This window comes from Ochotona princeps, chromosome 6, assembly GCF_030435755.1.
Source record: "Ochotona princeps isolate mOchPri1 chromosome 6, mOchPri1.hap1, whole genome shotgun sequence".
Classification (NCBI taxonomy): domain Eukaryota; kingdom Metazoa; phylum Chordata; class Mammalia; order Lagomorpha; family Ochotonidae; genus Ochotona; species Ochotona princeps.
In genome coordinates this window covers 10,464,796-10,479,912 of record NC_080837.1, presented here as the reverse complement: position 1 = coordinate 10,479,912, position 15,117 = coordinate 10,464,796, and the positions used below count along the sequence as shown (strand labels likewise).

General features: G+C 56.3%; 1 protein-coding gene across 1 annotated transcript in view; it reads right to left on the bottom strand.

The window, feature by feature from the left end:
• ADAMTS7 (ADAM metallopeptidase with thrombospondin type 1 motif 7) overlaps positions 1-13,022 on the bottom strand; it is a 34,425-nt gene extending 21,403 nt beyond the window's left edge. The window contains exons 1-4 of the mRNA XM_058665272.1: positions 12,637-13,022; positions 4,810-5,174; positions 3,849-4,014; positions 3,364-3,560 (exon numbers count right to left, since the gene is read on the bottom strand). Coding sequence (XP_058521255.1) covers positions 3,364-3,560; positions 3,849-4,014; positions 4,810-5,174; positions 12,637-12,736 — 828 coding nt within the window. The 5' untranslated portion in view covers positions 12,737-13,022. The remainder of the gene's footprint in view (positions 1-3,363; positions 3,561-3,848; positions 4,015-4,809; positions 5,175-12,636) is intronic.
• Between the last annotated feature and the right edge of the window lie 2,095 nt (positions 13,023-15,117).

Genomic DNA, 15,117 nt, shown 5'->3' with positions numbered 1-15,117 from the left:
AGTCCTTAGAACAAGCAGAGGCCAGGAGCCAGTACTGTGACAGCATGCAAAACCACCACCTGTGACACCAGCATCCCATTTGGGCACTGGTTTATATCCTGGCTCTCCTCTTCCAAACCCATCAGGGGACATCCCATCTGGGTAGGGATGGACAGCTGAACTTGGCATCAGCTCTCAGCAGCAAGAGGAAATATGCCTGAGGATAAGGGGGCAGGTGCTTGGCCCAGTGATAAGAGGGTCTGAGTCACACAACCATGTCACCGGGTTTGAGTCCCAACTCCCTACTCCAGCTCTGTGCTAGTGCAGATCCAGGGAGGCACCCATGGGAGCAGACAGGAACAGTGATGGCTCACACGACTGCATTTCTGCCACCCACATGGGAGACCAGGCTGTATAGGAAGGTTCCCAGCTTCGGGCACAACCCAACCCCAACCATTGTAGCCATCTGAAAAGTGGATACTCCCACTCACTGTCTCACAAATAAATGATACAAATAAAAAATGAGAATAAGGGGCCCAGCCTGGTGGCCTAGTGGCTCAAGTCCTCACTTTAAACGCGCCAGGATCCCATATGGGTGCCGGTTCTAATCCCAGCAGCTCCACCACTTCCCATCCAGCTCCCTGCTTGTGGTCTGGGAAAGCAGTCAAGGACGGCTCAAAGCCCTGGGACCCTACACCCGTGTGGGAGACCCAGAAGAAGCCCCTAGCTTCAGATTGGCACAGCTCCAGCCATTGTGGCCGCTTGGGGAGTGAATCAGTGGATGGAAGATCTTCCTCTGTGTCTCTCTCTATTCCTCTGTGTATATCTGACTTTGCAATAAAAATAAATAAATCTTTAAAAAAAATAAGAATAAAAAAAGACCTGGGGGGCCTAGCACAGTAGCACAGTGGCTTAAGTCCTCGTTTACATGTGCCGAGATCCCATATGGGCGCTGGTTCATGTCCCAGATACTCTGCTTCCCTTTTAGCTCCCTGCCTGTGGCCTGGGAAAGCAGTCGAGGATGGCCCAAAGCACTGGGACCTTGTACCTATGTGGGAGACCCAGAAGAAGCTCCTAGCTCCTGGCTTTAGATCGACTTCATTCCAGCCATTGTGGTCGCTTGGGAAGTAAATCAGTGGATGAAAGATCTTTGTCTCTCCTTTTCTCTGTAATTCTGACTTTCCAATAATAATAAAAAAAAAAACTTTAAAAATTTAAATTAAATTTAAAAAGACCTGTGGTTGGCAATGTGACATAGTAGGCTAAGCTTCTACCTGGCTGCTCCGCTTCCAATTCAGCCCTCTGATTATGTCCTGGGAAAGCAGTGGAGGATGGCTTAAATCCTTGAGACACTGCACCCATGTGGGAGGCCCAGAAGAAGCTGCTGGTTCCTGGCTCTTGGCTTTAGAACGGCTCTGCCATTTCGGTCATTTGGGGAGTGAACCAGTGGTTGGAAGATCTTTCTCTCCATTTGTCCTCTCTATAAATCTGCCTTTCCAATACTAATAAATAAACATTTAAAAAAATAAAGACCTGCTGAACTCCTCACCCACAGCACTCAGGGTTAAGGACAGCTTAGCACCCTCACAAGCCCTTCCCTCAATTCTCCAAGGAAAACAAAAGCCAGGAGGTACCTAGGAGACCCCAGAGGGAGGCAGAATCACCCGGGGTTGATCAACGCCCCAGAGGTTGTTCACTAATGGCTGAGGTCAGGGACACCTGGGGAAGCTGAATCCCATTCTGTTGCTGGCCCAAGGCCAGGAGGGGCAGCGTTGGCAAAAAGTGCAGGAGAGGGAGGTGGTTTCAGTGAGCTGACAGTACAACAGGAGCTCCCCCCCGCAAAAAGGCCTGGGACCCCAGAGAACACAAGGACAACTGGGGGGCCGGCCACAACATGCTGGGCGCCTGTCTCGCTGCTCTGCAGACGGCCAGGTGCCTGAGCACTGACACTCAGAGCCCGGTGTGACCCCCAGGGGACATATGTGAACCGGAGGTAAGCCTGGCTGGGGGTGGCAGGGTGGGGAGGGGGGCTGTGCAAGGCCAGGGGCTGCAGCACCAGATGCCGACTGGGCCCAGCAGGGGGAGCCCTTGTCGCTGATGCCGATCTGGTCCAGCACAGGGAGTGCTTGTCATGAACACTGAGCAGGCTGGCAATAACAACCAGGCCCTGACTAGGGCCCAGGATTGTTAGGCAGGTAAAAACCCGTGTGTACAAGTAAGGGTCTAGGACAGAAAAGGCAGGGAGAAGCCAGGCGTTGGGGCAAGAGACTTGACCCCTGTTGCCCAGGGGGGGCTGCATGGGTCGTACTCTACCCAGGACACTTGAAAAACGGAGGTGAGAGGTGCCCTGGGCAGCTTCTGCCAAGTGCCTGGTCCTGCAGATTGAGATCGCCTCCCCCACCCCCCGCCGCCAGCTGCTGCCCCGAGGGATGAGGACTGGAAGGAGAGGACCTTGGGGCCTGTGCACTTGGTCATGACCCTGTAGTCCAGCAACAGCTCCCACGCAGAAGCCCAGCCACTGGAGGGTCCCTCCTGGCCAGACAAGTGGGGTATTGAAGGCCTCCAACGCCAGGCAAGAGGCTGTGGCTTTTACTCCATCAGAGTCTGGAGCCGGCAGGGGTCGTGGCCAAGTTAGGGAAGAAATGGCCCAGCAGGTGGCGAGCAGCCCTTCCCTTCCTCCAAGCCCCTTGGCTACCCATTCACTGCAAGGGTCTCAGAGGGCCCAGGATTGTTAGGCAGGGTTACAAGCAGGTCACTGGCACCATCACACCCCTCATGGTGCCCTTGACCGTTCTGCTCACCAAGAGTTAGTCTGTCATTGGCTCCCATGAGGCTGTGGGAAGCAATTGCACAGCCTGAGGACTCACACATGCCCAGCCAGGGTGGGAGCCTGGCTCCAAAGTCAACTCTGGGAATCACCAGTCCCTATCAGCCACACTGTCACCCCATCTCCAACATTACCCAGGGACACCCAGGACACCTGGGCTCCCACTGGGGCCAAAGCCTTGCCTCTTCTCATGACCCGGGCAAGCCACTCGCCCGGGGGTCAAGAGAGACTCACGGCCCTGCAAGGTGCATCTGCCATCCTAGCTAAGTGGTTTGCCCTGTGTTACCAAGCAGAGGGGACCGCAACACGGAGCAGATCCTTGGAGCTCCGAGGTGTGTGCTTGTCCCAGGAAGGGCTCATCCGACAGGGTGTAGACCCTAAGATATATAAGGGAGCTTGTCTACGAACTCCCCATCTCAAAAAACACCAGTTGAGCCAGCAAGGCGGGGTGACACATCCAGTGCTTGCCTGAGCTGCCTCATCCTGCATCCGTTCCTGGACTCAGGAGCTCAGTGCCTGGCCCTGAACCCGCACCTGCCCTCCAGCCCAGGCCTCACCATGTTCATGATGGTCAGCACGTAGCGCTCCACCTGTGGCTGACCGTGGTACTCCACCATCTTGGCGTCAGCCACCACCAGGGTCTCCACCCACTTCTCCTTACTGACCGAGCGCTGGTGCAGGCGCCTCGGCCGCTGCCGCCACCACTGCTGCCGCTGCTCCCATCGCTCCCGTCGGGGCTCCGTCTCTGGGGATGCTGTCAGGTGTGGGGGAACTGGGGTCAGCTACAAGTAGCTTGGCCCAGGAACAGCTCCAGGACCCTGCCCAATGAGCTTTTATGGGGCATGGGATGAACCCTTGGCCCTGGGACCACAGGAAGTGATCTAGCTTCCCCACTTCCTGGCTCTACCCCAAACCTGCACTGTGTGACCTGTCCAACTAGTTCCTGTCTTCAGCCTGGACACAGGCATTTGGGGAGTGAGGCAGTGGATGAATGACCTGTTTCTCTTTCTCCTACCCCAGAACTGACAACAAAGGAACCCACCTTGCACACCGCAGGTGCTTGGAGCCTGGGAGTCACTGGGCACAGCCCGCTTCTTGGGAGCTTGGCGCTTGTACACCACATGGGGGTGGGCACGGCCAGGTCGGGCTGGGGCCCCAGGCAGTGGCTCAATGAAGTAGTCCTCCTGTGAGAGCCGGAACACACCTTGCTGGGGAGAGGGGGAGCACCAAGTCACACAGATATAAGCATGGAGCTTGCTCTGTCTGCCTGCCCTGCCAGGCCTGCCCCTTGCTGGCCCTCACTCACTCAGTGCCTGCTGCTGGCTTCAGAGTGGAGCCCTAGGGCCATGTCCTTTCTCCCCAGGATGTTGCTCCACCCTGCCACTCCAAGACATCTGAGTCATGGATCTGTGCCCAAGCTGGCATCACCCGGATGACTGGGTATGGTAGCCGAGGCCCAGTCCCACCCCTTCTGCACACTGCCCATCTCCGGCCACCGTGCCCCTCCCAGGCGGCGGGTGCTTCTGAGCCACCCCTCAGCCTCTTGACCTCATTCATTCACTCCCAAATCAGCTCTGCCCACACTCAAGCCCCTGAAATGCCCACAGCCCTCAGGACATCTGGTGACCTGGGCCAGACAGGATGAGTGGGTTTTAGGCAGTGTCTTTGGCTGAAGTTCCCTAAGCTTGGTGTGTGTGTGTGGGGGGGGGGGGGGCTGGGAGTACACCATTCACACCCCCCCCCCCAGGCCTCCCAATCCCCACCCTCCCAAGCAGGGAGGCCAGAGGTGGTAGGGGTGGAAGTGTCCTATCCCATCGTCATGGGAGCGGCGTTGTCCAGCACATGGGCAGGAGAGGCCCATCGGGCCACAGACAGCCTCCAGAACCACCTTCAAGCCAGAAGGCACACTCGGGCTGTGAGGGGCCCTGCCAAGCCCTAAAGTGCATCTGCAGAGTAAGGCTGAGAACACAGATCCCACATCTCACACACACAGTGGCACGCACCAGACCGTCGCAGGCGCTGATGGCTGCCAGGCCGCCCTCCAGCTCCGGGTCCTGCACCTCGCCCAGCAGATGGCAGGCAGGGGCGTGGGCGCGGATGTGCGCGTGCTGCAGGCCTCCACGCCGGCGCGTCTCGCTCACGAAGCCGGGCGCCAGCAGGTGCGGGTTGGCGGTCAGGTTGAAGCGCAGCTCGCGCCCGCGGTACTGCAGCTCGTAGAAGGTGGGCACCACGCGGCGCCCGGACGCATCGGACACGTCGCGCTTGCGCAGAGCACGCGGCCACAGCTCGTAAGACAAGAAGGAACCGCCCGCGTCCACGCGCACCGGGTGCACGATGTCCAGCGCCGCCCTGCCCTCGGTTATGGGCTCTGCGGGAGGATAAACAGGAGCAGCGTGTGGATCGGGGGCAGACTCAGGGTCCTGGTGGCAGCTGGGGATCAAAGCTTTATGAGTTGAAATTCTCAGCGCTATTTGCCCTGCCACGTCACCACTCATAAATTAACAGGTGTCCCTGGGCCTGGTGGCTTAAGTCCTCGCCTTGAACGCCCCGGGATCCCATATGGGCGCTGGTTCTAATCCCGGCTGCTCCACTTCCCATCCAGCTCCCTGCTTGTGGACTGGGAAAGCAGTCGAGGACGGCCCAATGCATTGGGACCCTGCACCCGCTTGGGAGACCCGGAAGAGATTCCAGATTCCCGGCTTCGGATCGGCGCGCACCGGCCGTTGCGGCTCACTTGGTAAGTGAATCATCGGATGGAAGATCTTCCTCTCTGTCTCTCCTCCTCTCTGTATATCTGACTTTGTAATAAAATAAATAAATCTTAAAAAAAAAAAACAGGTGTCCCTGCTTCCACTCTTGTCCCCTTCCGCTACCCTGTCGTTACTTCCCTCCTCCGCCCCCTCAATCCCACCACCCTGAGCACAGAAATCAGAATTCGCTCCAAGCCAGTCTCAGTCCGGTGGTAGGCGCTGTGGTTTTTAACACATCCCGATTTAGACAGAACCTGGGGGCAGTAGTGAGGGCTCGGCCTATTGGGCACCACCCACCCACGTGGAACCCTGGCTGAGCTAGGCTCTTGTTGCTCTGAATCTTCACCTCTCCATTTCAAGAGGGGGCTTTTTTTAAAATTTTGAACTTTCTGATACAATTATGTAGGGGCTGAGATTTCCGCCCCACCCCAATTCCTACCCCATGACAAGAGGGGACAATTAAAAAAAAAAAATCAAAACCAATCCCTTCCTGGTCAGCCCCTGCTCAGAACCCTGTAGAGGCTTCATGTCTCTTGGCACCAGAGTTCACTGCTCCCTCCTGGTGCCCTGCACTGAGCCTCAGGCCGCCCAGCAGAGCTCCCTCCTGCTGCAAGGTCAGTGCAGTGGGTTAAGCCAACAACTTCCCATAGGAGCTCCACTGGAATACAGGCTGATCCCCTTACCATGCAGCTCCCTGCTAATGAGGCTGGGAAAGCAGCAGAAGGTGACTCCTGGCTTGGACCTGACTGTTGATGCCATTTGGGTGGAATGAACCAGCTAGTGGAAAACCTCTCTCTCTGTCTATAACTATGACTTTCAAATAAAATCATTCTTTACAAAGAGATCTGCATTGCTGTTCCCTGTAGCTATACCATGTATCTTTCCCTTTGGTTCTAAACCCTTCCCCTCTGACAAGGTCTTGCTCAAACGGACATGTATTTGCCAGTGAGGCCTCTTCTGACCACTTGATTTTAAAATCCAGCTCCCAGGGGGCTTCACAGTAACTAACCTTCCCTCTGTGGTACCGCCGTCCATATGGGCACCTGTTTGAGTCCTTGTTGCTCCACTTCCCATCCAGCTCCCTGCTTCTGGTCTAGTAAAGCAGATGAGGATGGCCTAAAGCCCTGGGACCCTGCACCACATGGAGAACCAGAAGAAGCTCCTGGCTCCCAGTTTTGGACTGGCTCAGCTCTGGCCATAATGGGCATTTGGGAAGTGAACTAGCAGATAGAAGATCTCTGTCTCTCCATCCTTCTCTCTTTGTATCACTGACTTTCAAATAAAACAAATCTTAAAAAAAAAATAGTGGGGGCAGCATGGTAGCCTAGCAGCTAAAGTCCTCGCCATATGGGCACAAGTACTAATCCTAGCAGCCCTGCTTCCTATCCAGCTCCCTGCTTGTGGCCTGGGAAGGCAATAGAGGATGGCCCAAAGCCTTGGGACCCTGCACCTGCATGGGAGGAGGCTCCTGACTCCTGGCTCCAGATCAGCTCAGCTCTGGCCGGTGTGGCCACTTAGGGAGTGAATCAATGGATGGAAGATCTTCCTCTCTGCCTCTTTCCAATAAAAATAAAATAAATCTTAAAAAGTCTGACTCCCAGGCTCCCCCACCCTTCCCACAGTGGTCTAACATACGGTATCACTTAACATTCCCCTGATTTTTTTCCATGTCTGTTTTTCTTTCTCCTCCCGACGTAGACCCCAGGAGAACAAGGATCTTAGTCTCCTCTACAGGAGACATTGAGAGGCCAGGAGAAGTGTCTGCATTTGGCCGTTTCTTGGCACGGGTTTGTTGCATGAATCTGTAGAATGGGTACAGTACAGGAACTTTGGTTCAGGAGGCTGGCTGAGGACTAAAGGACCTAACCTGCTGCAGACGGAGGCGCCTGGAACCCAGGGCCTTTCTACTTCGTATTTATCTAGGGATACGGACTCTTTCCAAAGTAATTTTTTGAAAGACAGAGCAACAAAAGAGGGGAACACAGTAAGATCATTCGTCCACTGTCTCACTCCCCAAATACCTACAATAGGCAGGAGTGGGCCAGGCCAAAGGCAGGGTCTAGAAACTCCATCCAGTCCTCCCACATGGACATCCATCCTCTGCTGCTTTTTCCAGGTACGTGAGCAGAGCGGAATCAGAAAGTGGAGCAGCTGGGACTCAAACTGACACTCCAGTTTAGGAGCTGACTAAGCCATCCTCAAAATAATATTTTTAAATGCACACAATAAAGCACATAGGAACACCAAGGAAATTGGTTATACTGATGTATAATTATTGGGGCCAGTACTGTGGTGTGGTAGGCTAAGCCTCTGTCTGTGGTGCTCCCAGCATTCAATACAGGTGCCATTTCGTGTCCCGCCTATCACCATTTCTGATCCAGCTCCCTGCTTGTGGCCGGGGAAAACAATCAAGGATGGCCCAAAGCCTTGGGCCCCTGCACCCACATGGGAGACCCGGAAGAAGCTCCTGGCTCTGGATCAGCTCAGCTCCAGCCATTGCGACCACTTGGTGAGTGAATCAGCAGACGGAAGATCTTCCTCTCTGTATATCTGAATTCCCAATAAAAATAAATAAATATTAAAAAAAAAAAAGATGGGAAGACAAAGGTACCAACCATAGTGATTTTCAGGTCATCCTTTGCTTTTTCCTTTTACTCATCTTTTTAAAAAAAAATTTATTAAGAAAAGATTTATTTATTTTTATTGGAAATGCAGATCAGATTTACGGAGAGAAGGAGAGATAGAGAGAAACATCTTCCATCTACTGGTTCATTCCCCAAGTTGCCACAACAGCCAAAGCTGAGAGATCCGAAGCCAGGAGCTAGGAACTTCTCCCGGGTCTTTCATGCAGGTGCAGGGTTCCAAGACTTTGGGCCATCCTCGACTGCTTTCCCAGACCACAAGCAGGGAGCTGGATGGGAAGTAGAGCAGCTGGTACATGAATCAGCACCCATATGGGGTCCTGGTGCTTACAAGCTGAGCATTTAACCATGGAGCCATTGCTCCGGGCCCTTCTCCTTTTATTTTGAAACAGAGGCAGATTTTCCTGCCCACTGGTTCAACCCCAAGATGCCTGCAACAGTTGAAGTGTGGAGTTTGCAACTCAGTCTCCATCTCCTACATGGGTGACAGGGACCCAAGTTCTTGGACATCCCCTGCTACCTCCCAGACTACGCATTAGTCAAAAGCTGTATTGGGAGCAGAGTAGCCTGGACTTGAACCAGGCAGTCTGGTAGGAATGCAAGCATTCCAGTCACCCGCTTAGCACACGCCTGCTCCACCTGCTCTAGTTAAGGTTGAAGCTATAGCGAGTACAGACTCTACTTCAGGGTACCCGCGGCAGGCACCTGGCACAGCAATTAAGTCACCACTCTGGATGCTAGCTCTCTGTGAATGCGCGGCCTGAGAGGCAGCAAATGATGGGTGGCTCCAGTGTTTAGGCCCCTGTTAACCCATGTGGGAAGTGGTGACTGAATTATGGCTCCCTCTGGGACACTGCACTGTGCCCACAACTGCCCCAGCAGTGCAGGCCACAAAGGGCTGTCTCCAGGAGCCATAAGCCATGTGGGCTGGGCAGACTCTGCCCAGCAATGAACAAGTCCCCCCATCATTGAGGGGAACGGGGGAGGCATGAATGCAAAAACATTCCAGACTGTCTGAATAAGAACTCCTTAAAGGAGCAAGCATTTGTCACAGTAGTTACATCACTATTTGGGACACCCATCTCCCATATTAGAGTTCCTGGTTCGAGTCCTGGCTCTTCCACTTCCAACCCAGCTTCCTGGTAATGTGTACACTGGAAGGCAGCAAGGGACGATGGCTCAGACATGAGTCCCTGCCACCCATGATGGAAGCATGGACTGAGCTCCAGGCTTCGGCCCAACTCCACCCCAGCTGTGACAGACAATGGAGGAATGAATCAGTAGATGCGAGGTTCTGTCTGCCTTACACATAAAATGCAAAGAAGAACTATTATTAAAACAAGCAAACAAACAAACCCACAGAATTTCTTCAAAACAAGTTCCCAGGCCTCCTGTCGGGACTCACTGACTCAGCATCTCCAGGAAACAGGACTAACTCAGGGCCCTGGGGAGGCTGGGAAATCCCCCGGGGAGTGACCTTGGCCGACCATGAGCAGTACCTGCACAGCTCTGAAAAACAGCAGGTGGTCAGGGCCAGGAAGTGGGCACCACCGTACTCCCAGTCATTTTCCTGATGGGACCATGCAGGGGACAGGGCAGGGGTGGGGGAGGACACCAGAGGGACGGATACTAGAAAGCTGGCGGGCTACATGCTTGAAGGAGACTTCCTTACCCGGATACCCTAATAAGGGCATTGGAGATTAGCCCAGCACCAGCACTGCCTGCGGACGTGTGGGGGTCAGTTTGTCACTGTTTGTTTGCTTGCTTTGGCTGGTATAGATACATGTCAGAAAGCATTTGGATCAGTGGATCATACTGCTGTAGCATGTGGACTGCCACATGCATGTCCCTCCAAAGCTCCTGCCACCCCCGTCCGGGCCTTCCTGCCACCTGGCACCAGCACAGCCATCCAGCCAGGTCGCATGAGAGGGCTGTGCTCCCCAGGCCACATCCCTCCACCCTTTTCCAGTGCTGTGACTCAATGCCGCTCCTGTGGCTTTCCCTGGGTGAAGGATCCAGTCTCTAACAGGAATCAGAAGGTCAGAGAAAGAGAGAAGTTCTAGTCCTGGGGCTCCACTTCCCATCCAGCTCCCTGCTTATGGCCTGGGAAAGCAGTCAAGGACAGCCCAAAGCCTCGGGACCCTGCACCCACATGGGAGACCCAGAAGAAGCTCCTGGCTCCTGGCTTCGGATTGACTCAGCTCCGGCCGTTGTGGCCGCTTGGGGAGTGAACCATCGGATGGAAGATCTTCCTCTCCGTCTCTCCTCTTCTCTGTATATCTGACTTTGTAATAAAAATAAATCTTTTTTAAAAAACACAAGCAAATCTCAGCACTGTTTATAGATGGTAAGGGTAGAAACCTGGGTGGCTGAAATCTGGGTGGCCCCCAAAAAACCCACCCAGCTAGTTTCACGTGATCATTGCATGTTTCAGTTTGGTGTGGACAGGGCTAAAGCAGGACTGCTTGGCAGAGCCTGGCTAAAGCTGCTCTGGTTGGACTTGGCTTCTGGCACACCATGCATTAAATACTTGGAATATCATCTCTGAGTGATAGAACTGCCATGTTGGAGTTTCTCCCAGAGAAATATCAGTGTGGCATCTACTTCAATCTATCAAGAACCCGAGTTATAGACCAGTCCTTCAAAAGACCTGCAGCTCACACCATGGAGGAGAAATAACCGGGATGGTGTGTGTGTTTGTGTGGCGGGTTCCCTGTGTCAGTCGCTGGCATGCACACAGAGCTCCTACATGCAAGGCCATATAGGGGTCAGGCGAGTCGAGTCATCACCTGGTCCCTGCAAGTCCCTGGTGGGGAAAAACCCAGGCTATATGTGCCCCCAGGAAGCAACCCGAGGGTGTGCCTTCTGGTCTCAAAGACAGCAGCATTTGGTGGGAAGAGTAGAGGGTTCAGTTCCTGCACTCTGAAGACAGTAACAGAGGTCACCAATTGTGGGACCATGAATCGTGAGTGACAGCCAAATGAGCCACATATCCCTGGGGGAGGTCCCTGGCTGGTTGCCACACACCCCACACCCTCCGCACATAAAAACCCAGCAGTTACAAGTGGCACAATCTATCTTTCCCCCTTCTGGGTCTGCGCGGCCAACTCGTGGGAATCAAGGCCATTGCAGGGCACCAAGCAAGGGGCAGACACCCCTGTGGCCCACCACCTCGAGTCTCCCTCCCGCATTTTTCTCCCAGTGACCACCCAAGTTCCGAGACCACGCCCCTGCCCCCTCACTTGCATCACCTGGCTCACCCAGAAATGCCCACTTCTGGGATGGGGGTGGAGCAAGAAAACCCAGACTTCTTGCCATCTGCCCAGGAGCCCCTCCACCCGACCCCGCAGTTCCCATTCCAGACCAGTCCATCACATGCCTTGCAGGGTGGTGGTGAAAGCCTAAGAAACGAGTGAGGCTGGCATCTAGCACGTGCCCATTAAACCCGGTTCCCTCTGCTTTCCAGCCAGTTTCCATCCCGACTCTGGTGGACACGCCCTCGTCCATCCAGCCCGGGCGATTTTGAGACGCACAAGCCACACACAAGCCCATTCCCACCCCTTGCGTGCGCAGCAACCGAATCTGGCGGGCTGAGGTTGCCCCGAAGACGCCTGCACACCCTACTAACCCCCACCACCACCACCGCGGCGGAATTTGTGCATCCTTCCTGCGCTTGCCCGCTCATGCTCTTCCTCCCCTATCAAACCTTCCGATGGCCTCGCCCTCAGGGGTTCTCCGCACCGGACCATCCGACCCATCCCCACTGCCCCCCTGGGCTCCTCTGAGTGTATTTCCAGGCTCGCCGTCGCGCCGGCAGCAGCAGTCTGGATGCGTGCCACGAAATCGTGGTGTGGAGGCCGGTCCACCGGGGCTGAGAGAGTTAACCCGGGGCCGCGGAAAGACGCTCCGGCCCCCGCGCTCCATTCCCGGCGCCTTCACACTTCGGGGGGAGGGAACAGGCAGGAAGTGCAAGGGCCGCGCGAGACCTGGCCCCCCGCGCCGCCGCCGAGGGCCCGGCCCGGTGGGTTCGGGGTCCCGGGCGCGCCCTGGACCTCGGTGTGTGGCCCCAGCGGGCAGCGCCCTGGGTAGCCCGCGCTCGGGACTCTGTGCACCCAGAGGGTGAGAAGTCGAGACCAACGGAACTCCGTCTAGCGCGCGCAGGAACCCAGAGGGGCGCGCATTGCTGCACCCGCCGGCCAAGTGCGAGCCGGCAGAGCGCAGGAGGCTTCTTTCAGGCCACAGGCATGGTCGACAACGAAGTCTGGGTCTTGGGCAGGTTTGCTCCCCGGCCCGCCCGACCGCACGCCGATCCCCTAAGCGAGAGGGCAGCGGGGAAGGGAAGCGGGAATGCCACTAGTGGCTCCAGATCGAGGGCAGCGCAGGGCTCGCAGGGGTGAGAGGGGGGCTAGCCCGAGGCCGAGAAGGGGCGGCCACCCACCTGGTGCGAGTCCGGGGGCGCCGTGCGCCAGGGCGCAGAGGAACAGCAACAGTGGGCGCAGAGGCGGCGCGGGGCGGCGGGGATTCGGGCCGCCGGGCATGGCCGGGGCCGGGCGGCCGCCGGGCGACCCCACGCACGCGCTCTCGTCCGTCCCGTCCGGTGGCTGCCCGGTCCCCGGTTCGGCTCAGGACATACCGGACCCCGCCTGTTTGCCGCGCCTCAGTGTCCCCGGCTCCGACTCGGGCCCGGCGGGCTGCTGCGCTCGGTCGGTCCGCCGGCAACAAAGACTGCAAGGACCGCCCCTTCGGCCGGCAGCAGAGGCAAAGAAAAGACGAGAGAGCGAGAAGAAGAGAAAGAAAGAAAGGCGGGGAGGAGAAGAGGGGGGACGCGGGTGCCGGCCCCGGCCCCGCCCCTCGGGCTCCTGCCCCCGCCCCTCGCCCGCCCCCAGCCCCGCCCCGCCGGCTTGCCCAGCTCTCGGGGCTGGACCCACGACGGCCCAGGGCGCCCGCCGGCCCAGGGCGCCTTCTGGCGGTAGAGTCGGACAGGCCGCGAAGCTCCCCAGCGTCCCAAGAATATGGAATTTCTGCTGGATAGCGAAGGCATCCTTGGGTGGACCCCTCCCAGGCCAGCCAGGGCCGTAGGAGGACTCTGGAGGGTTCAAGGTCATCTAGACCTGTGCGTGGAGCAGATCACAGCACAGCGTCGAGTCCACACCCCGGCCCAGCCTAGGGGCCTGCCTAGGGCCAGTGCCCGGTAAGCCCTCAGCCTGGGACCTCCTGGGGACCTGGAGGCCTGCCAACGCTAGCCTCACATCCCGCGCCAGACTCTGCCTTAAACACCGGCCAACTGTCCTTCGTGGCCGGCGCTGGTTCTGACTTCCGCCGCCTTTCCCTTCCCCCTGCCTTCCCTGCTCCCCGCCAAATGCTCCCTGAAACGCCTGAGGAACGTTTTCTCGCCCCTGCTGCTTCCTGCCTTCGCTGACCCTAGCTGAACCCACACACCTGTCCTGTCCTTCACGCCGGTTCAGCTTCTGCCCTTGGGCAGCCCTGCTGCAGTCCCCACCCTGCCCGCTGAGGCTCATGGGCCTCCCCTCATCCAGGCCCTCAACCCCCACTTTCTTGGTGAACTGCCACTCCACCAGGGCACTAGGGACATCCTCCAGTGCTGCCCTGCTCACAGGGGAGGGATGGGGAGTCCTTGTCCCACCCCCCGGGCACACTAAGCTCTGTGCTTCCTCCAGACCTTGCCATCTTCCCATTTCCCCATCTGTGCCGCAGGTGTCCCCGCACCTGCTCCACCTCTGATCCCACCCAACCATCTTCCCTTCTCTGACCCTAATAGAAACTAACAGTCTTCCTGTGTGTGTTGGGGCAGGGGCGTCATCCAGACCTCCACACCCTACCACTCACACAGCCCTGTGTGCAACAAGTGCCTGTGACTGTTACCTGCTCATCTTCTACTTGCTCCTCAGGGCCCAGCAGGTGCCCTCAGGTCACAGCAGGCCACAGCCCCCACAGACTCTGCAGACGCCAAAGACTTGCTCTGGAGGTCTCCCTCCTTCCTGAGTTCCCCAATCCTCAGTCTCAAACCCACCTCATCTTGTCCTGCCAAAGAGACATACACCACCTCTCCAGGAAAGAGCTGTCCCGTCTGGTGCCATCCACCTCTCTGCCTTATTTCTCCCGTCTCCAGAAGCTCTCCCCACCCTCCACATGTCCCTGAGCTGCCTTCCAGATGCACCCTCCTCTTCCACAATCCTCCGCGCTGTCCACTTGGAACGTCTCTTCACTCCACACTCAGTGGGCTGTTTGCTGCACACCCAGGTGTGAACTCAGGAACAAGGGCTCTGGACAAGGCTGCGGGATCAGCTAGGAGTGGCAAGGGAGCAGATGAGGCAGGTGCTGTGTTGAGGATGCCACGTGAGATACCCACCTGCCAGATCCGAGGGCCTGGACTTGGGACCCCTCCTCTGCTCCCAGCTCCAGCTACCTCAGGGAGAAAGCCGGTGATGACGCGAGTGCTCTGTCCCTGCCACTCATGTGGGAGACCTGGGTGGACGCCCTGGCTCCTGCCTTCAGCCTGGCCCAGCCAGGGAGTGAGCCAGCAGAGGGGAGATCTGTCTCTCTGTCTTTCAAATTAAATACACTTTAATGAACACCCTATGTTCTCTCTGCTATAAGGCAATCATTATGGAAAATGCAAATATATATATATGAACAAATATGTTCATATATTCTCATAGATGAACTGTATAGCGGAGATCAACACACCCGGAAGTGAAGACGCATTTCAGTAGGCATTTCTATTCCTGAATAAAAAGAGGACTCCCGGTGAAACTGTTAAATATACCTTAACTATAAGATAGTGGATTTTCTACCTTTGCCTATACCTGCCATTCCATGATGCATTTAAATAACGGCATGTTAAACTTGTAACTGTTACTAAAGAACTGTACTGCTGTAATAATAGAGGGGGACATAG